We start from the raw sequence: 23,702 nt of genomic DNA on the forward strand, positions 1-23,702 counted from the left end.
TGGCGTATGTGCACACTCTAATATCCTAATCAAAATTACAACATCAATCTCTAATACCCATTCCCCACCACTAAACAGGTATCAGAGCGCTTTAAATCAGCATGCTTATAACAAGCAAGACTAACTCTCTATATTACTGCCAACTTTACTTCGCATAAGCAACAGCTAACCATTCACAAACAATGTTTATATACCAATAGCAAATAAAAAAAATAAAATAATGCAAAGCATTGTCATTTACAATGCCAGTAACTCAAACTTTAATGCTGCAAGACCTATTGTATTGTAAATGCTTGTTCTTTTTGCTTTTCCTCTCCCTCTCCCAGTCCTTCTCCCGCTCTTCATTCAGCTCTACTTCACTATTGTCCCCTCCACTTCCCTATCTCCCCTCATCTCTCCTTTCCTTTCCCTTCCTTCCTTAACTCTCCTCTCTCTTCTTCCATATCTCTCCTCTCCCTTCCCAGTCTCTCTCCTTCATTCCTTTACCTTTCTTATTTCTTCTCTCCCCTTCCAATCACGCCCACATCACTTTCCATTCCCTTTCCCTGTCACTTCCTTCCATTTCTCTTCCCTCCCCTAGTATTCCCTCCCTACCCTGTCTCTCCTCTCCACTCCCCTCTCCACTCCCCTCTTCTTCCCTCTCCCCTTCTTCTCCTTTCCCCTCTCCTTCTATATCTTCTCTTTCTTTATTCCTATTCTTGCACCCCAGCCCCTTCCTTTCCATAACTAGTCTCTTCCCTTCCTTTACCTCCCCTGACTTTCTGTTTTTGTCCCATAACTTCACCTTCACCTTCACCTTCCCTTCCACTCTCCTCTCCCTCCCCTCCCCTCCCCTCCCCTTGTGTCTCATTCCCTCTACTCTTCACTCTGCTTTCATTCCCTTTCCCTTCCTTAGTTCCCTCTACCTCGCTTTATTCTCCCCGTCCCTTCCTCTCATGTATCCTTTATTTCCCTTCCTTTTATTTTTTTTAAATGTTCTTTTTATTAGTAACAAATTCCAATCATCAGAGTTATACATTGCAGACAGCATCCTCTGCATTTGGATGCTTCTTTTTCTGCTACCATACATTTGTCCAGTTCAGCCGCCCAGAATTTTATGGAGGGTCGCCCTGCCACCTCCCACTTCATCGCAATCGCTTTCTTAACCAACACATAGCCCAGGGTAACTAGTTGTTGTTCTACTTCAGTAAGGTCGGTTGGCTCCCAAATGTTGAAGAGCCCCAGTGGTGGAGTGAGGCTGATTGTTTTGCCCAGTGCGTCTTGCATGTGTGTGGTTGCCCTTCCTTTTCTGTCTCTTCTCTCACGTTCCTTCCCTTCCTCCATCCTTTCCCATCAGCTTCCTTGCTCTTTACATTTGCCCTCTCCTCTTCCTTCATATTCCCTCCCCCTTCCCTGTCTCTCTTCCCCTCCCATCCCATCCCCTTCTCTTCCATTCCCCTGTCAACCCCTTCCATTCCACGCCAACCCTTTCCCTTCCCTCCTCTTCCTTACCTGCCATTCCCTTCCAATTCTTCCTCTCCTCTGTCCTCACTTCCACTCCCCTTGCCTCCCTTCTCTCCTTAGATTAATCTCTCTTCCCCTTCCCTTTCTTATCGCTTTCAACTCCTCTCCGCTCCCCTTTGCTACCCTTCACCTTGCCCATCCTTGTCTGTGTACTACTTTCACTTGTCAGGACAACATGCTAACTTAGCAAACTGAGCGCAGGCACTACACTGCAGGCCTGAGTTCCCTTCTCCGCGCGCCCTTGCATTACTAGCCCTGGCACACACAATGCACATCACTCGAGACTTTACTAGGAAGGCAAACATACAAATCATGGCCAACCAATTACCAATACATTTTACATAGGAAATTCTTGTACTTTGACACTGATCACCAGTGGAAAAGTACCCAAAGCATCTAAATTGAAAACTCTATGTCAGGAAAACGGTCTAGGGGAAAGCAAAAAATGTAGGGAACTTTAGCTAAAAAGGTCAAGCCCTACAGAGACCCTTCTTTGATATAAGATACTCCGTAAGAGTCATTCAGCAAAAACGACTAGAGACAGTCTAATTATAGTTGACAATGCTGCCTTTCTGACTTATCAAAGGGCACTGAAGCTCTTGAATGTGGTGGGGCTGTCAACCAAAAAACATTAAAAGGTGCTCCAGGAACAAAGCATGCCCTGTTACATGATTCCCCCATAGTACCTCTACCTACCAATGCCATTAAACCATAGATTGCAGGAGCTGTTCTAGTACAAAAACAGAAGCCTGACAAGTGGGCACACAAAACCTTTGTCGCCTTGCTATGACTTTACAGATTCCATACTGGATATTTTAGAAATAGAAAAGAAGGTGATTACTATGAAGTGAAGCTGCTAAAATATTTACCTAAACCATACAGTCATCATTCGAAGATCATCACAGACCAAAAGCCGAGAACACCTCTAGTTCTTGAATCTTGAACCCCGCCTGCATATTTAGAAATCACTTGTCTCAGCATCACCATTCTCACATCCACGTTTAACAGCTTCAATCAGAACATACTGAATTACACCTGAGGCTAATGGTGCAAGGGATGTGGTCCACTGTCTGTCTGAAGGAACTATGGTGCCACCAAGAATAAATGGCTGCAGACCATAAGAGCCATAAAACTGAACAAATGGAAGGCATTTTAATAAGTGGAACAACATAATCTCTCTTCCCAAAGCACTTTTGCCTGACTGAATAGGAATGATTCAGAAAAGGGGGTGGTGATGAACAGAGTGTCTGAATTAAGCAGACCACTCTTACCCAGTCCAAAGATCAGGGCTTGATCCATCACCGTTATTTATCTCACTGCACCATCCTAGCTCAGAACCTGGCTATATGCAAATCAGTCTGTCCCTGGCCCAGTGCATTATGGGAACAGGGCAGACTAAACTACCAAGCCAATTCTTCACCAGAAAGGAGACAAGCTACCGGGGACCGGTTTCTGGCATTTCAGCCGTCTTCGGCCCGGCTTGCTTGAATCCTGATGGAGCAGTGAGAAAGGGACTCATGTCTGAGTATACCCTGCCACACCTATAGTGGCCAAAAACGATTCAGAGAAGGGGGTGGTGATGAACAGAGTGTCTGAATTAAGCAGACCACTCTTACCCAGTCCAAAGATCAGGGCTTGATCCATCACCGTTATTTATCTCACTGCACCATCCCAGCTCAGAACCTGGCTATATGCAAATCAGTCTGTCCCTGGCCCAGTGCATTATGGGAACAGGGCAGACTAAACTACCAAGCCAATTCTTCACCAGAAAGGAGACAAGCTACCGGGTTCCGGTTTCTGGCATTTCAGCCGTCTTCGGCCCGGCTTCCTTGAATCCTGATGGAGCAGTGAGAAAGGGACTCATGTCTGAGTATACCCTGCCACACCTATAGTGGCCAAAAACGATTCAGAAAAGGGGGTGGTGATGAACAGAGTGTCTGAATTAAGCAGACCACTCTTACCCAGTCCAAAGATCAGGGCTTGATCCATCACTGTTATTTATCTCACTGCACCATCCCAGCTCAGAACCTGGCTATATGCAAATCAGTCTGTCCCTGGCCCAGTGCATCATGGGAACAGGGCAGACTAAACTACCAAGCCAATTCTTAACCAGAAAGGAGACAAGCTACCGGGGACTGGTTTATGGCATTTCAGCCGTCTTCGGCCCGGCTTGCTTGAATCCTGATGGAGCAGTGAGAAAGGGACTCATGTCTGAGTATACCCTGCCACACCTATAGTGGCCAAAAACGATTCAGAAAAGGGGGTGGTGATGAACAGAGTGTCTGAATTAAGCAGACCACTCTTACCCAGTCCAAAGATCAGGGCTTGATCCATCACCGTTATTTATCTCACTGCACCATCCCAGCTCAGAACCTGGCTATATGCAAATCAGTCTGTCCCTGGCCCAGTGCATCATGGGAACAGGGCAGACTAAACTACCAAGCCAATTCTTCACCAGAAAGGAGACAAGCTACCGGGGACCGGTTTCTGGCATTTCAGCCGTCTTCGGCCCGGCTTGCTTGAATCCTGATGGAGCAGTGAGAAAGGGACTCATGTCTGAGTATACCCTGCCACACCTATAGTGGCCAAAAACGATTCAGAAAAGGTGGTGGTGATGAACAGAGTGTCTGAATTAAGCAGACCACTCTTACCCAGTCCAAAGATCAGGGCTTGATCCATCACCGTTATTTATCTCACTGCACCATCCCAGCTCAGAACCTGGCTATATGCAAATCAGTCTGTCCCTGGCCCAGTGCATCATGGGAACAGGGCAGACTAAACTACCAAGCCAATTCTTCACCAGAAAGGAGACAAGCTACCGGGGACCGGTTTCTGGCATTTCAGCCGTCTTCGGCCCGGCTTGCTTGAATCCTGATGGAGCAGTGAGAAAGGGACTCATGTCTGAGTATACCCTGCCACACCTATAGTGGCCAAAAACGATTCAGAAAAGGGGTGGTGATGAACAGAGTGACTGAATAGGAAAGCACCTGCACTGTTCTACCAGCAGCCCTGATTAAAAAAACGACCCTAGCTCAAATGATTCATCGTGGGTTTGATGAAAACCATAGCACACATGTTCGACCAAGCCTGGTCTCTACTTTAGATGAGCTGGTTTATAGGACATGGTGTCTTGAGGCCACCTTTTCTAGACCTCTGGAAATGCAGAAAATACAGTGCCTAATAACAATTTCGGTCGGAACATTTCTGACCGTTCAAAGTCCTACTGCCGTATTATAATGATGGGGGTCAGAGTTTTAACTAGCCGGGGAATCCAACGCGGTTCCGATGGGGTCAAGGATACCTTCAGCCAGTCGGAAAGACCTCCTAATCCCTTAAGGACTGCCTTTCTGCCATTGGGATTATGATGCTGGTTTTTGACAGCCACTCTATATCGGATTTACTGACATGGATTGGTTGTTGGAAACTGACTTTGGGGACTCCAGGAGGGTCCGCTTACCCCCAGCCCTGAACACCCCTGCACTGTGTGCTAGGCACCCGTGAGGTGCCTGCCACATGGTTCAGGGATGTTTGGAAACATCCATTTATCTATAGGAGCTTATAATGTGGGCGTTTTCCGCCCGCAACACAAGCTCCCATAGAAAAATTGATATTTCCGAACGCACTGTGTGCTGTTGCATCCAAATGATGTGGTCGGAACTGCCGACCTGAGGTTGGTCGGTTCCCATTCCGCAACGTCGTAATCAGGGCCTCAGTGTCCATTATCAGTGAATAATGTAGACACGCTACTGGACCACTGTAAGCTCGGCAGGTTCCAATTCACAAAAGTACTTATATGTGTATATTTACTTGTGTTTATATTTACTCCTACACCTAAATGTAACTACACTTTTTTGCGGTTCAACATTTTTGATTTTTGATTTATACCTTGGTATAGACTTGCATTGTACGGGAAACAACCTTTACCACACATTCAACACATTCATCAGTGTCCCAAAGTCAAAGTCTCTGTGTCAATCTTCCTTTGTCCTTGTGCTGCAGTCTTTCTGATGTCCTTAAGTCAGTGTTCTTTTGTCTAAGCCAATGTCCCGGTGCCACCTTTGTAAATGTTCACATGTGAAGGTTCTATGACGAGTGTGTTGATCTCAAAGTCTCCCCATCATTGGCTCTGTGACAGCCTCCTTGTGGCTTCATGCCCTTGCTCATGTGTTAATGCCCCTATATCATTGTTTCAGTATCCCATATCATTGACAGTGTCCATATGTTGGAGCCTTTGTTTGATTGTTGGTGCTGTTTTTTATTGTTCCTAAGCCAGTATGTCAAAATCACCAATGCTTCTATAATTGTCCCTCTAGCGAGTACAGTTCTCATACTCTCATTTAATCTTGTGGAAAGTGCACGAGTGTGGGGAAAACATGAGTAAAAGTGAGGTTATGCTTTAAATCTTTTTCTCATAATTTAATTATGATCAAGCTGGTGTTGAAAGAGAAGGGAGATCTGTCTAAAAATTGTTAGTTTATTGCACGTAAACAGTGGAGAAATTATGGTTCTTTCTTTGCCTCACACCTCTTTATGACTGCAGGGAACTCTTTCATTTCTTGTGGAAGCGAAATAATTCACAGCTGCTCTGACATGGTAGATTTCTTGTGTAGTTGATGGGGCATAGCACTTAATTTTTTTTTATAAGGATGGGCATTAACCCCTTCCATGCTGATGACGAACCCCAGCCGTCATGCACTACGGTGCTCGTGTGCTGATGACGGCTGGGGTTCGTCACGGCCCGCCCCTGTTCGTGTTGTTTACAGCACACCAGGGGAATCGCGGCCGCATGGAAAGGGTTAATAGAAACTGCAGTTGGCCTCAATCAATTACATGTAATATTTTAATCCCTTAATATTATGGAAACATATCTAGCTCTCTTACTTTTTCGTCCTACTAAATTAAGTTTTGCCTTTTCTTCCAACTAAATAAAGTTTGTAATTCATAGGAGATACAATTGTGCCATCCAGGTTGTAAGACCTATATTCTGAAGGCACAGACTTCCTCCTTGCCAACAACACTCAATCAATCAATCAATCATGGGGCTTATAAAGCGCGCTACTCACCCATTAGGGTATAAAGGCGATAGGGGGGTGGAGAGGTTGCGCCTCCGGATCAGTTGAATAGCCAGGTCTTGAGGCACTTCCTGAAGGTGTGCAGAGTGTTATCAAGATCTTCAAGATTCTGTAATGGCAATGGTGATGTTGCAATCATCCGTATCTAGCAAATCAGGGTTCACTTTTGCTATTTCTAAGTACCGTAAAAACAATTGTAATGGTTACTTTTCTCCTTGTGCTCTGTGACATGTGATCCGCTCTACCCATTCTAACCACAGGCACTTTATTTTGATGAAACAAATCCAGCAACATACATGATGCATTAATAGATGTGGGCTCTGGGACAGTTGTAGCAGTGCCAATGTTCACCTTGCTTTTGCACCATAACATGTAATATCAGTCTTGCATACTACAATGGGTTGATGCACCTGTTGTAGAGACCCCCGATCACATGATCAAACCCTAGTAAGGCTAACTCAGCTTGTCATCCTTCTGAGATGCCTACCATTTGCATGAGGGTGTTTTAGTGAGGGCTTCTGATTTGGTGAGAACTACTGCAGATACTTGCTTCCACTGCATGTTCCTTTAGAATCAGGTTGGACAATGAATGTGTGTAGTGGAGATGTGCAAACTTTGCTACATTTGCTTTTACATAGTAACTAGAAATTTTACGGAAAATGACACGAAATTATGCATAGTTAAACAAAAAAGCAAATCTGTTATGTAGCTGTATCAATCGATGCAAATGTGCATTTTGCGCTGAGAAAATGGTATGAAAAACACAGCACTGAACAATAGCCACTCACTTTGTTCTTGGTCTCCATTGCTATAATTTTGCTACAAACTGGCATAAAATTACAGTGTGGTGTTATGGCATAATTTCAGACATTTTACAGAGCAAGCATAATGCAAAATTACCCAAATTAGGTGAATTACGCCAGCACACTCTAAATATCCCCCGGGACTACTTAGTCGCACCTCCCTCTTGCTGCATCAGGGCAGCTGGTCAATAAATATCCCACCATTTTTAGGTCGAGCTTTAGCGGCAGCGCGCATGCGCTGCTCGCTTTGCGAGGCATGCAGTATTCAGTATGGAGTGGAAGCTCCGCCCACTCTCCGCCCATCTTTTTTATTGGCTTGTGCCTTAAATGCTACCTTCCGATTGGTTTTAGGCTTGTTAGTCCCTCCTTAAGACGCCCATGTCGTCATTTGTAACCTTCCATGGCTACTGGCCCCTTTACTTTGTGTTGCATGAGCACTATTTCTTACTGTGCCCCCCCTCCCGCTGTCCGTGCCTTCTCTCCCACCGCCCTACCCCCGTTGTTCGTGCCTTCCCGCCCGCCCGCACTCCTGTTTGCAATGCAATAGGTCTCGCGTAAATGCGAGTCCTATTGCATTGCAAATGCTTGTTTTAACACTCTACCGCTCCCCAGCTTGTCATCCTCTCAAAGGTTCTGACAGCCTTCCTCCAAGCACCCCTTTCTCCATTCCTGATGTTTCTTGGAAACTACGAGCAGGAGTGCCGTGGGCCTTAATGCAAGCAAGGAACATAGACTTCCTTAGCACATTGTAGAAAAATAAAATACAGGACCAGTTGCTGCCCAGAAGCATAGGATGGGTGTATATGACCCTTATCCAAGCAAGGGAAAATCACCTTTACCACTGGCAGAGGCGCAACTAGAGCCATATTTTGGGGAAGGGGGGGCTAATTCAAATTACTGGGAAGGGGTTAATTCTTTCAACAGTAGGCAGAGTGGAGATACAAGGGCTTTAAGAAGGGGTGAAAACAACAAAGTCTCATTAACAAGTAAGTGGTCTTTTAAAGACCTGTGAAGTACTCGGGTGCAGCTGTAATAAGATGGACACCAGACCAGCCAGCCCACAGCAGCTCAAAAGTGTCTGTGTGTGTCAAGAAGCTGTCTCAGCCCGGGCTGTCACACACGTGGAAAGGGGGGTGGGGGGGGGGGGATGAAGCCCTTTGAGCCCTATGGGCATTGCGCCCCTGACCACTGGTTTGGTAGCAGAAACATCCATACGTGTTGTGGACCGTCACACTTCTAGGCCTTGGTGCAGCTTCACCTCCTGCACTATTGGTAGCTATACCCCCAAGTAGGAGCCTCTCAAAGACCTTAGTCAACTGCACGTGCTGCACATAGTGCCACTGCACATGCTACTCAATACATACTTGTGTTTTGTTTGCATTTCAGCACCTTTTAGCATCACAGGCTGCTGAAAATGTCCACTTATTGTGCATGTCTAGGCATGGGAATTGATATTTGAAGGAGGGGAAGGCTTTGAGAAGATCAAAGTAACTTAATGTAAAGAGCTGGTTTCACATTAATAATAAGGGACAAACCTAGAAAAAAGGGAGTGACAGCAGTTGTTTGCAATTATGTAGCAAAACCATGCTTTTTTACACTTAGCAGTATTTTTTTTTACCATATTCAAATTCACACCTGACCCTTGCTTAAAGAATTGGAAAGCTAAGTTTCTTTGAAAATGTTTGTGTTAGAATGCAAAGTAATTCTCTCACTTTATCTTGGTTGCTTCAATTCCTGGTTGGTTTCATTTAATTTAATAGCAGGGCACTTGACACTCCCGCCTTGAAAGTTGCCCAGAGAGTTTCGGTGGTGGGGGCAAACATACACATAGGCTGGCCAGGCCAAGATGGGAAAGGCAAGCATGTGCGGTCTGTCATTCAGCGAAGCATCATATGGCCTCAAATTTAGTGCAGTTTATTGGCTTACCAGTTGGACTCGTTTACGTATTTGCAAATGACCTGGTTGCAGTTTCAGTTTGCAATTTATGTTTCCAGTTTTGTTCGGTGAATACTTTTCTTGAATCTTACTAGAGTTTTCAAGTGTATTTGTATTGGGAATGAAATTCGTGTTTGAACAGGATCGTTTATCTGACTTCTGTTTTGCATGCTTATCTAGTAGTTTTTGTAAGCCCTTCAGAATGCTTACTAGTGATTGTGCTAGATATTAAAGGAAGAGAAGCATGGAATCCACTTATGTCTCGATTAAGGCCGAAGACGGCTGAAACACACGTGCAATTCTGTTTATTACCTAGTTACACCTTGGTGCAATAGAACAACACATCGTGAAATTTACTTCTAACACACCGACTCAATCTCTCTTCCTCCATCCCACCCTCTTTACTTCTCAAGGTTATATAGCACCATGGCCCATGTATAGCTGCAACCGGTATAGTGTGCGTGATATCTAAACCTTACACTGCATGGTCTGTGCACCTCGGGGGTTCAGGTCATGTTTGTTGTGTAAGTGACTGCACGTCCAGTTAGTTCACTGTTGATGCTGCACGCACAGAACACATGGTACAACAGCTGTGATTTGAATGTTGAGCACGGGCAGATAATAATACAGCTGAGTGGCATACAGCTGGACTGCGTGCATGAGCCATGTTCCGCTGCTGTATATTGTGGGTAATTTTTTGTTTATTTATGTGATACAAACACATGCACAAGCCAGTGTTCAACCAGAGACCTATTAGGTCTGTTTTTGCTGGCAGTGTCTAGCTATGATTTGCTGTAGTAAGTGATCGAAAAAAACACGACTTTCATTGAAAATCTGTGGCTGAGGGGTTTTGTTTCCCACCCAGTGGTTTGGGCACTGGTGCACCCACTCCTCAAACAAGTCACTCCAACACCAGCCACTACTTTCCTGTTGTAGCACTCCGTTTCTCACCACTTCCCCCATATCTAGCAGTCGTTTGCTATGAACCACTGGCTGCTCATCCCTGAAGACATGTAGTAATGAGGAACAACATCTAGAGGGCCCTTGCAAGCAAGAGACCAGACTTGAGGCTGGGCGCTTTGTTGATGAGCAGGACCCTACAGGTGCTACTTTTATTTTCACTGCCCACATGTACACAGCAGAAATACCTGAGGTGAGGAAATCAGTAATGGTGGCGGGGACGCAGCTCCTGAATGGTAAGGGTGCACCTTGGGGGGCATAAGTGAGAATGGTGGAAGGTGACTTGGAGTGAGGGCAGCTCTCAATAATCCGAAGTATGCGAGGTCGGTGCATTGATGCCAAGAATGTGTTGAAAAAACATGTCCATATACAAATACAAAAGGACATACCCCTGAACCTAAACGCCCACCTAATAAATTCTCTAATCGAGCCCTCTCTCTCAGGGACTCCCACATGACCATTTAGAAGATCACTCCCAGAAAATGCAGTTGGTCTCACCTTTGCAAGTGTCAACGGTCTGTGTGTCTGCAATAACAGCAGACCGCGCTTTACAAAAACTCTACATTAAGTTGTTGATTAAAGTATTTTTATGTTGTGTGCTCTTTTGTATTGCAATATTTACGAAGTATAGGTAATAGAAGGAAATTACTGTTGGGAATGCTGCCCTGAGTACGTGCAAGGCACACCGCTACCACAGATGTGTGTACAACATAGGAGGACTTTGGTGCACACAGTAGATTCTTTAGTTCAGGGGCTTCTCTTGCTTCGGTTATGTTATCAGTAAAGTAACTGGTGATGTTATATCTGATGTATTTGGAGAAGTAATCAGCTATGACAGCGTCTGTAATGTGTAAGGGTTCACAAGGAGTCCTGTGGGAGTAAAGGTGGCATAGTTAACGTAAATGGGGGGTTTGATACTGGTCACCTAAATGTAATCACAAAATGTGTTTTGTTAATGAAATTTCTATGTTTTTCTACTAAGACTTTCCAAGTTGGAGGATTTTTTGTTTGTACAATTGGTCCTAGTTAAAGTCGGATCTCCTGCTCTGGAATTGCATTTGTTTTTATTATTATTTTTTGTTTCTATCCTCCCATCTCCCATCCGCCCAGAAGTAACACAGGTTCCCGAGACCAGCTCCTCCCTGCCATGGGCCCGAATAAGGCACAGCGGAAGCGCACCACCAGCCAGTGCAAATCGGAGCCTCCACTGCTGCGCACTAGCAAGCGGACCATCTACACCGCAGGCAGACCACCGTGGTACAATGAACATGGCACCCAGTCCAAGGAGGCCTTCGTCATTGGTGAGACCCTTGAGCATAATCGAGAGTGGCCTCAATGAAATGACAGCACATTTTGTATCTGGAGTCCTCCTTGGTCCACACTTGGAACCTCGTAAGAAGGGCAGTGAATCCAGCTCAGACTTTTTGTCAGTGTCAGAGGGCACGGGACCCACCAGCTACAAAAAGAATATAGGAGTTGTCACTTAAAGATCTCTACTGTTTGAATGATGTGATCAAGCAAGAAGTTGTTTGTGAGCGAATGAACCAAGTGGTCGGGCACATTCACGTGATTTGAAGTAGCATACCTGAGAAATAGGAGATGAATGACGACGGATCATGGCCTTACTCTGATGGTAATGTTGGTTTGTTGCCTGATATCACAGCCTCAGAAGGTGCAATACCTGGGTAGCTATAAGGATCTTCAACTGGCAATGGAAAGTTGACAGTCTAGTGAGATTGGTGCAGAGAGATAGACTGCAAAAAAGTGATGGGGAGATTACTTGAATTGGAGTAGTAAATAGATGTAGATAGACTACACATCATATCATTTAATTTTATGTATTTTAAGGCATACCAAATCACATATATATAAAACACATTAAAGATGTTCATATTATTTCGATTGCATTAAAGTTAAACCCTGAATGGGTCAAACGTTATCAGCAGCCCTGTACAAAGGATTATTGTGCAAACAAAAAAAGTCACTGCAGGTTCGCGGCAGATAAATAAGATAAGTTAACACGTCCAGCAACTTGGATCTATGCTGCAATGATCTTTAATCAGTGATCAAATAATTAGTATCAGACCTACCTTGCAAACTTTTAATGTTTTCTTGCACAATCTCATCCCACAGTCTTTATCAAAGTCACACGATTACACTGAAAATCAAAGTAGAACAAATGTACAAAATACATGTAACTTTTTTTGCATTTTGCATCATAGGTTCAATAACCAATTTGATATCTCAAGATAAAAGCGCCAGTCTTTGTAGTGTGTGCTGATCTCATGCAGGGTGGAAAATAGCACAAGGCTTTTTTTATATAAACCTCACCCACCAGGGTTGCTCCTAGGTGGCATGCTTCATCATAGGCTTCCTCCTGTTCTGCTATGGAATGGGGCGTGCTACTACCTGGGGATTACACAGGATCACTGAATGATATGTTCTAGACGGTGATCGAATAGAAGTAGGAGGGGTATTTATATATCCCTACCTACCTGGTAGTAGAGCAAAGCTTTCACCCGTCCTCCAGACGGTATGTTTAAAAAATGGGGAAAAAAATCGAAAGTATGGATGTAATGGTCCTTCCTTTCTACAGGTCTACATGTTTCAAGCCATTCCAGATGGCTTTTCTTCAGGACCAAGAACTAACTCCTTAATTCCACTCCTGATCCAGTAATATAATTAATGCAAAGTGACATCACACAGTCTGCATGCTTATAAATATACTTATCACCTACTTGGTGTTACTGTCTGTCAACCTGAAATATATAAGGAGAGAATTAGCCTGCTATAGGTTATGGAAGATACAAAGGTAACAGGTCACCTTAACTAGCTACATAGGTAAAGCGCGCTGTGCAAAATATTTCTAGACCCTTCCCACTTTTATCCCTCCACTATTCCTTTTCAATCCAAATAACAGACTAACATGTCCACCACTCAAATTAAATGCATGTTTCCCTATACTAGTTCCCACTAATCCTGGTTGGGTTCAAGCATATCAACACCTCATCAGGAGTAGCAAGCGCATATAAATGCAAACCTTTCTCCCTCTTCTATCCCGCCACTATCCTTCTCAATCCAAATAACTGACTAACATATCCACCACTCAAATTACTTTCATATTTTACAATACTAATTCACCACTAATCCTTAATGGGTTCTGGAGTAGTGTGCTACTCACTGAAAAAGCGCTTCAACACATCATCAGTAGTAGCAAGCGCTATATAAATGGAAATCTTTTCCCTCCTCTATCCCTCCACTATCATTCTCAATCCATATAACTGACTAACATACCCACCACTCAAATAACTTTTATATTTCACTATACTAATTCACTACTAATCCTTTATGGGTTCCGGAGTAGCGTGCTACTCGCTGAAAAAGCGCTTTTGCGCCTCATCTGGGGTAGTAGGCGCTATTTAAATGCAATTACAATATAATACACTACAATTGCCTATCCTTGAACTCCAATAAAAAATAATGACACTAAAAACTCCTCAAAGTGAATATGTCAGTGTAGGCTTAGAAAGGGATGCTTGAGGTGTTTAGGTGAGTACATCTATTAGGAATAGTGATAATCCCTGTGATTTGAGCACACATTGCAAACAACACAGTTAACAATCCAAAAACAAATAAGAAATACACTACATACATCAATAAAGCAACAGTTTTGCTCCATAGGTCATCCGGTGGCAAGATGAGCTTGTAAGCGAGCGCGTGGGTTGTGCTTCCTCGCTTCTGTGTTGCAGAGCACCTGACAACTAATCCGTGCGATCTGAGTAAAAAGGGTAGCTTCCCATGAAACCACTTTATAGCCTTGATTATGTAAAATGGCACCACAGGTCAAGTAAGGTAACATTTATGCCCTGGTATAGTTCCTTTAGGTCATTCAACTGAGGGAACACATTGATGAAATGAGCACGTCATAGCTGATTTTTGTTCTCACGGCAGGACAATTTCTTTACAAGCTCAATTTGGTTTGCCCTGAAATGCTTAAATACCCAAAGAGTGTGACTACAGGCTCGCCTTGCCACCCAAAGCCCTATGGAGCAAAACGTTTGCTTTAGTAATATATGTAGTTTCTTCCTTACACGTTTTTTGTATTGTTAAGTGTGTTGATTGCAATGTGTGTTCAAATAATGGGGATTATCACTATTCCTCATAAATGTTCTCACCTAAACACCGCATTAAGCATCCCTTTCTAAGCATACACTGACTTTATTCACTTTGAGGCGTTTTTAAAGGTACTTTGCACAGGCGCTCTACCTATGTAGCTGGTTAAGGTGTCCTATTACCTTTGTATCTACCATACCCTATGGCAGGCTAATTTCTCCCTATACATTGCAGGTTGTATATTTATAAGTATACAGAGTGGGTGAAGTCACTTTGTGTCAATTATATTATTGGACCAGGATTGGAATCAAGGTGTTAGTTCCTAGGTCCTATAGATAGCTAAAGATTAATGGCTTGAAACATGTAGGCTTGTAGAAAAGGAGGGTCATTACATCCACATTTTCTATTTTTATCCCCATTTTTTAACCATATGTCTGGAGGACGGGTTAAAGAATTGCTCTCCTACCAAGTAGCTATTCTATCACCATCTAGAGCATACCATTCAGTGCTCTCGCGTAATTCGCAGGTAGTATCACTCTCCGTAGCGGTGGGTGCGGGAGGAAAGCTATGAGGAAGCATGCCATCAAGGGGCAACCCTGATGGGTGACGATTATATAAAAAAGCCTTGCATTTGTTTCCACCCTGTAGTAGTTTAGCATACTCAGCAAAGATGGGCTCCTTTTTCTTGAGATATATGCAACTAGGAAGACAAGCCCCTCTGGGATACTCCTCTTATCTTCCCCTTCTTTTGCTATAGCAATTACCACTTTACCATTTTTTGCTGAACTAGTCATTATTAATGTCCCCAGCCTGTATCATTCATAGAGTGCATGGGGAAGTGGTTTTATTGGCCATTAAAGTTACGGTTCATAACTATCAGCCTTTTAAAATTGAAAATATGTACGAACTAGGGCAGAATTTAACATTTCTTTCTGGTTGCAGAGTTGTATCGGATCCTAATAACAGGTATTCAGTGGGAATCTATTTAGTGATTACCTCGCTCTTAAACCACAGTTGTGTTAGACCAATCAGGATATCACTTATATATATCTTTCAGGGCAGAAGTGAACATCATCAGAATTGTAAACACACTGGGGAGCTTTCTGAATGAATTTGGGGGCTAGTTTGACCACTGACTAACAGGTTTCTAGGCCACTGGATGTGCCTTATCCACACCTCATCACGAGGGAACGTTATTACCAAATAATTTATAAAGTATTGGAAAATCTGTGAGTTGAAGTACCTCCCTGTTGCTTCCCTTTTTTATTTCGTTTTTTTTATTTGCATGAACTTAATCTGAGCCGGTGGTTATCCCTCTGGAACGCATTCCAGTCCATCATGTTTTAGCTAATCTGTGCCTTTACGAACTGGGAACAACCACATGGAAATCAGTCTTAGCTGGCCCACATGGGACGAGTTAGATGGACCTATCAGGGCCAGTCCCCTTGTGAACAAGATATAAGCAAACCCAAACTTAGGGGTCGATTAGGATGGCGGACGCACAAAGTCCGTCCGCATCCTGTCTGGTGCAGGGACCTTCCGCCACAAGTGCGGAGGTACCGTGCCCCGAATTAGGACGCACTCGCCACAGTGACGAGTGCATCCCGCATTTTAGCACCGTCCGCTGCAATGTCAAAAATGCATGTTGTACGTTTCACAGCACAACATGACAGGTACCGCGCGGTGCCTGCCATGTTGTACTATGAAACGCACCCCCTATGTGCACCTCCCACCCCCCCTTCACCCTGGGGGCCCGCAACAGGCCCCCAAAGCAAAGCCCGTATGCCTTTCCGTGGCGGCATTGCCGCGACGGAACGGCATCTGCATCCGGCCATCATAATATGGCTGGCGATGTCTGATAGACACCGCCACCATATTAGACCTTTTCCGCCACGGTCGCAAGGCGGCCGCGGCGGACGGTCTTCCCGTCCGCTGCGGTCCCCCCGCCATTGTAATATGGCGCAGGGGAAATACGTGGCGGACTAGCACAGATAGCGGACGGATCGCCACCGCCTGTATGGCGGTTGCGATACGTCCGCCATCCTAATCGGCCCCTTATTTGGCCTCCTGGGGCCTCGCTAAGGAGATGCAGCTGTAGGCTAGGGGCACAGCAAGTTTGAGATTCACATCTGGGCATACTCGTCCTGCTTAGGGAAGACACACTTAGCACATAATATGGTGGAGAAAGCGCTTTGAAGCCCTGTTTGCCAGTAGCTGAGATTTTTTCAAGCATCACACCCATGTTTCTCAGTGTAACACCCTAAGTGCGAAGGACATGGGCTAAGTTCTCCGTGCCACAAGCCTCAAGCGCACCTCACTGTTTAGACTCAACACTGTCAAGGAGTGCTTGTGTGCAGGACCAACTCTGATTTGCATATGGCTAGTGTCTGTCTGTAGTGGCTGCATGGGCAGAAAACGGTGGAGGTGAGAGCGACCTGAGTAAATGCCAGGGACTGAGACTTTTGCAGGCAATACCTCCGTCACGTTTGTGTGGCAGTGTAGAGACAGAATGTCTATAGAAAATGTATGTGTGGCTGCTTCTATAGCTTAGTGGGGCATGCTGCTGTGGTATTCTTGGCTGTGCTCCTGAGAGACTGAGGGTGGAGTGCTCTGTTGCCATTCTCTGACCTCAGAGGCCGTCTGAACACACCCACTCGTCAGTGCCCCACATCTCGCACAAAAAGTACGAGGGCTTTGCAAATAAATGTATACGCTGGAATGGATGTCAAAATGCTGCATTGAGGGAAACATGGCACGTTCACTGTCACAAACTTGTCTTTTTTGGTTCTTTTATGCTCTCAGGGCTGGGAGGTGGGAGTGCTTCTGGAAAGACTACAGTGGCCAGAATGATTATTGAGGCACTCGACGTACCCTGGGTGGTACTGCTGTCGATGGATTCCTTCTATAAGGTGAGCTTCAGGGAGGGGGGGTGTGCAATTGGCCATTGTTTCCCGCTGCTGGGTGTGCCTTGGGGATCACTGACATAATATCGATGACACAAATATAGACTTACCAAAATATCGAGGAAAAAATATAGAATGCAAAAATATCGAATCCCTATCTTCAAACAGGTAAGTACAAAAATATGGAATCAAAAATATTGTTGTAAAAAATATAGTTAGTCAAAATATCTATTTTTTTTTGTCTTAAAAGTAATTGAAAATTAATGATATAATAAATATAATTAACTTAAACATACTTAAAATACTTAAATAACCTTAAAATTAATAAATATTTAATGTAAGTTAAAAAAACATACAATTTAATTTTTTTTATATATATATATATATATATATATATATATATATATATATATATATATATATATATATATATATATATGATCATAATATTAATAAAAAATATACAATATTTTTAGCGTAGGATAGCGGGAGGGTAACATTTACTATTACCACTCCAGTGAGTGCAACAGTAGGGAAAGCGTTGGATAGCCTAGGGGTAGAAATTACTATTCCCACTCCAGAGAGTGCAACAGTAGGGAAAGCGTTGGATAGCGTAAGGGTAAAAATTACTGTTCCCACTCCAGTGAGTGCAACAGTAGGGAAAGCGTTGGATAGTGGGAGGGTAAAAATGACTATTTCCACTCCAGAGAGTGCAACAGTAGGGAAAGCGTTGGATAGCGTAGGGGTAAAAATTACTATTCCCACTCCAGTGAGTGCAACAGTAGGGAAAGCGTTGGATAGCGTAGGGGTAAAAATTACTGTTCCCACTCCAGTGAGTGCAACAGTAGGGAAAGCGTTGGATAGTGGGAGGGTAAAAATGACTATTCCCACTCCAGCGAGTGCAACAGTAGCGAAAGCGTTGGATAGCGTAGGGGTAAAAATTACTATTCCCACTCCAGTGAGTGCAACAGTAGGAAAAGTGTTGGATAGAGTAGAGGTAAAAATTACTATTCCCACTCCAGTGAGTGCAACAGTAGGGAAAGCGTTAGATAGCGGGAGGGTAAAAATTACTCTTCCCACTCCAGAGAGTGCAACAGTACCGAAAGAGTTGGATAGCGTAGGAGTAAAAATTACTATTCCCACTCCAGTGAGTGCAACAGTAGGGAAAGCGTTGGATAGCGGTAGGGTAAAAATTACTATTCCCACTCCAGAGAGTGCAACAGTAGGGGAAGCGTTGGATAGGGTAGGGGTAAAAATTACTATTCCCACTGAAGAGAATGCAACAGTAGGGAAAGAGTTGGATAGCGTAGGAGTAAAAATTACTATTCCCACTCCAATGAGTGCAACAGTAGGGAAAGCGTTGGATAGCGGGTGGGTAAAAATTACTATTCCCACTCCAAAGAGTGCAACAGTAGGGAAAGCGTTGGATAGCATAGGGGTAAAAATTACTATTCCCACTCCATTGAGTGCAACAGTAGGGAAAGCGTTGGATAGCGTAGGGGTAAAAATTACTATTCCCACTCCAGTGAATGCAACAGTAGGGAAAGCGTTGGATAGCGTATGAGTAAAAATGACTATTTCCACTCCAGTGAGTGCAACAGTAGGGAAAGTAAATACTTCATATATGAATAAAAATAAATTAAATATTAATACCAATTACAAATTAATTAAAAGTAATTACCAATCTAATATAATATAATAATTAAGCAATTAAAAATACAATTAAAAATTAATTATTAAAAATAATTACCCATTAATACAAATTAATTACCAATTAACAATTAATTAACAATTAAAAAATAATTCAAAATTAATTCAAAATAAATACCAATAAATAAATTGAAAAGAATAATCAATTACAATTAAGTTGCTTCCCACCCTATTCCCCTATAAACCCACAACCCGCAACAGAAAATAAATTAATAAAATTAACATAATTATCAATTAATCAATTAATAAAAATTAATTACCAATTATTATTAAATTAATTTCCAATTAAAAATTAATTAACAATGAATTCAAGATAAATACCAATAAATACATTAAAACATTTAATTAATTAGAATTAAATTACTTCCCACGCTATTCCCCTATAAACCCACAACCCGCTACAGAAAATAAAGGAATAAAATTAACATAATTATCAATTAATCAATTAATAAAAATGAATTACCAATTATATTTTAATTAATTACCAATTAAAAATTAATTAATAATTAATTCAAAATAAATTAATTAAAATATTTATTTAATTATAATTAAATTACTTCCCACCCTAATCCCCTATAAACCCACAACCCGCTACAGAATTATATTACCAAAAATTAAATACCATAAAATGAATTACTTAAAATAAATGATAAAATAAATATACACTTTTCACACATACACTAACATAAAAAACACTTTAAAAATTCGATATTATTAAAAAATCGATATTAACTTACTTACCTCAAATTCGATATTTTTGTTGACTATATTCTGGCCATTCGATATTTTGTCCATTCTATATTTTGAATTCGATATTACTGCAATTCTATTTGATATTTTTGTTGACTATATTCTATCCATTCGATATTTTGACCATTCTATATTTTTAATTTGATATTACTGCAATTCTATATTTTTAACTCGATATTTTGACTGTATACCGTGCCTTGGGGGGTGATTTAGGTGGAGGGTGGGATGCTCTGTCTTTGGACTCATTCTATAAGGTGTTCTTCATGAGGAGGGTTGTGGTGCTTCTGTCATTGGATTCCTGCTATAAAGGAAGCGATATCTGTGGTATTGTCCTTGGGTTTTTGCTATAAGGTGGACTACAGGAGTGATGAGTGGGGTGCCGCAGTCCGTGTATTCTTGCTACAGGTGTGCTTGGAGGTGTGAAATTGGGTGGGGCTGGGTGCTGCTATCTATGTACTCGTTCTACTAGGTCAGCCAGAGGCAAGGTGTATGGAGTGTAGCAGCTTTTCAAGGATACCTGTGAGCGGGATTGGCGTGTGGGGCGGGGTTGCTGTCCATAAACCCTTCCAACAAGTTGTGCCTGCAAGGGTGCTAGGCACCCTTCTGCTGCTCATAAATTCTATCAAGAGGAGTAAGCTGGGTGATTGGGTGATGGATGTGCTACACTTCAGGGAGGACACTTTCAAGTTTTTCTTGATGTGCTAACTTGGGGCGGGGGGGTCATGGTTATGCTGCTGTTTATTGTGGATAGGCGTTATGAGGGGGCCTCAAAGTGCTGCTATCCAGGTACCTTGGCTACGAAGTGAGGTTGAAGGAGGAGTTAAGGTGTCAGTAGGGCAAGGTGGTGTGTTGTCCTTGCATTTCCACAGTGTGAGACTTGAGGGTATGGGTATCAGGGAGGGTGTACAGGAGGGGCTCTGTTCATAGACTTCTTGCAAGTTGGGTAAGTGGAAAGGGAAAGGAAGTTCTGGGCAGGAGGGACTAGAAGTATGTAAGAGAATAAGGGCACAATACATATGGTCCGTGCGGGGAATGGGACAGCAGTACAGTAGAAACAGCACTGGCAATCTCCATTCCCGTCTTTCTTGATGGCAACGTTGGGCACTGTTACCTCTTTTCTTTCTGACGGCGCAGTTGATGCACTACTGTATTTACCCATACTGCCCTTTTTGATGTAGCGTATCTGTGCCCCCTTTCTTTGTGGTAGAGGTTTAGAGTCTTTCTGCTCTCCTCTCGCGATGGCAGTGCTCTTAGTACAGTGCTAGATATCTAAGCTCCACCTTTCTCACTGGCAGTGTTGCATATCTCTTCCCACGTTCTTCTTCGTAGTGTTGTTGATCTGGGGCTTTAATCCCTGACTGACAATAGCAGTGCTATAACTCTCTTCCATCTTTCATGAAGGAAGTGATGTTGGTGTATTGCAGGGATAGGTAGTTGTGGGAGTAGGTTGAGGGAGCTGCATTTACCATCTTGCTGTTTTAATGATGAGTTTTATCTCGCTGTCAAAGGGGACTGTGGTGTGCAGATGAGGGTGAACATCATGATGTTTGGAAGAGAGAAGGCTCAGTGAAATGGGGAAAGGATGTTTTTAAGGCGCGGGACACGGGGATTAAAGAATTTCTTTTGGCTATAACATTTAATAATGTCTTACAAGATCGATGAGGTAGTTGTGACAAGATCTGAGACTTTGATTAGTGATGTTTGTGTGATTATCTGTGAACTGATATTGCACAGGGGTGCACAGTGCAGTGGTTTTTTCCATAAAAATAATTGGCGGGATGATGAAAGATGGCCATTGTGAGTGGCATAATTCAGAGGGTCACTAGAAGTGACGGTGGTTACTCTTTGGCCCCCATTAGTACAGCAGGATGTGACATCACCCTGGGTTCGACTTCAACCACAGTGTAGTGTAGGATTTATAAGCTGTGTTAAAACTGTTAGGCTTGATTGCATTACCAATGTGTGAGATTCACAACGCAGTACTACACTAGCTCATGTGGGTTCAAAATTAGCTGTCGGACTGCCATCCTAGGTGTCTTAGTCAAAAGATGGGTTTATAGGAGCTGACTAAACTGCGGTGTTTGGGAGATGTCAGAACTTCTGTTGTTCTTTACTGTTTATCTGTCTCTGTGATCATTTCTGTTGTTAGGGTGGAGGTACACAGTATCAGGGAGCTTCTGTGTAATTGGGCAATAGGCTACATATAGAAGAGACATTTTTCTATTCTTGGGACCTTCCTGTGCACCTCTTCACAGGCTCCCCTTTTCTTGCCTTTGCATGTCTCTTCTTTTATTTGCAGGCATTTTATAAGGCGCACGTAAATGGAAGGATATAAATTAGGAGAGATTGTTCTTGAGTTTCCTCTTAAATTTGGAGAAGCCATTAGACTATCCAGGGCATTTGGTAGACTATTCTACCACTGACCACCCAGCACATGAATGTAGTCTCCAACACTAAAAGTCATCTTAAAAGTAATGCAAATTACGCGGTCCTTCTCCAGCATTGGATCCTACATATATTCACATGCTTGAATAATTCCCCGTCATCAGGCTGGAAATCCATGAAATAGTAGTAAACAGTGTTAACAATTACCATAGTCCTCAACAACAGTGTTTGTTCAATAGCACATCCACCTCATTTGAAGCAACTCAAAGTTCAGCCAGTGAGGTGTAAGTACTAGCTCTCCTACTCCCTCTAGAGACCACCATAGCTCAGTTTTTCGTTGCACATCGCGTGAGGGAGTCCACAGGCAGATCTCTGCTCTAACCTCTCAACATGATCCAGCCATGTCTTCAGCTTTCATCCTACTGTAATTGTTTTTAGGGTCCATTCTTTATTCTCTGTATCAGGGAGACCTTTTCAATTTCCAAGTTTCAATATGGCTGAGAGATATCTCTTTTTAAGACTTTCGCTACCTCTGGCCTGAAAAATGTCTGTTCTGATGACCGTCATGACAAATGTCTTTATTGCCTTTACCCTAAGCAGAAGCCATCACGCCGCAATATTTATAATAGTTTTGATACAAAAACATTCAAGGACAAAGAAAGGATATTACCTCTTTATTTATTGGAGGAAATTAAATACCCTTCTTTTAACCCCTTGCGTGCTCCCGTCGGCCAACCAGCCAACAGCTGCCGGAGCCCCGCCCACCCTTTAGAACGCCTGCACTGCGGCGGAAAAACTGCAGCGGTTAAGGCGTTAAGGGGGATGTTTCATCGTCTGGGGATGATTCAATAAAAAGTGCACCTCCAAGAACTTCCACAAAGGTGGTGCAAAAGAGTAACCATGTGGACTTTCCTGAGTTGGATGTACAACCTAAAGCGCCTGCTACCATCTGTACACTTAAAGGCACCGGGGTTTCATCATAGAAAAGCTCAAAACATAATGAACGCAAGTCTGCAAAAAAATTACTTCCCTGAGCTTTCAAACTGACTTATTGCCTGTTAGTGACTTCACCGTCGTCCATGACAGAGAAAGGTCCACGGAGAAAGACCCATGTCATCATGACATCATGGTTGACAAGGAGGGCGCATGCGACACCGTCTTAGCTGACATAATCAACGTCTACGACTACACTATCTTCAACAGATCGAAACCGGTAGGATCATAAAGAAATACAGCAACCAGGGGAGTGCGGCCATTTTAAACTTAGCAATACATCATACCACTGATAGGGGAAGCGTCGCACAAGAGTCAGTAGACTCCCTAAGTGCTCAGACTGCTCTCCCAACATTCCCATCTAGTAAGTAGGACAGTTCATGGAATATCTTAACCCCAAGGCCTTGGGGCTCCCATTTTTGCAGCAGTAGGCCCTTAGTTGGAGCACGATGCGCCAGCTCTGGTAATAGTCTGGACTTCCGCCAGTTGACTCTTAGTCCCAATAATCACTCAAAGTCTTCTAACAGCCGTAAGGTCCATAATCGTGTTTCAGAGGAATATTAGGAGGTCATTTG

At 43.2% G+C, this 23,702-nt stretch overlaps 1 protein-coding gene across 3 annotated transcripts in view; it reads left to right on the forward strand.

Moving 5' to 3' along the window:
• Nucleotides 1-23,702, forward strand: part of UCKL1 (uridine-cytidine kinase 1 like 1) — a 205,697-nt gene that overhangs the window by 61,965 nt on the left and 120,030 nt on the right. For all 3 annotated transcript variants that reach the window (XM_086949749.1, XM_086949751.1, XM_086949750.1), the window contains exons 2-3: nt 11,384-11,574; nt 17,189-17,295. In XM_086949749.1, the coding sequence (XP_086805875.1) occupies nt 11,384-11,574; nt 17,189-17,295 (298 nt within the window). The remainder of the gene's footprint in view (nt 1-11,383; nt 11,575-17,188; nt 17,296-23,702) is intronic.

Source organism: Lissotriton vulgaris, unplaced genomic scaffold (genome assembly GCF_964263255.1).
Source record: "Lissotriton vulgaris unplaced genomic scaffold, aLisVul1.2 SCAFFOLD_722, whole genome shotgun sequence".
Classification (NCBI taxonomy): Eukaryota; Metazoa; Chordata; class Amphibia; order Caudata; family Salamandridae; genus Lissotriton; species Lissotriton vulgaris.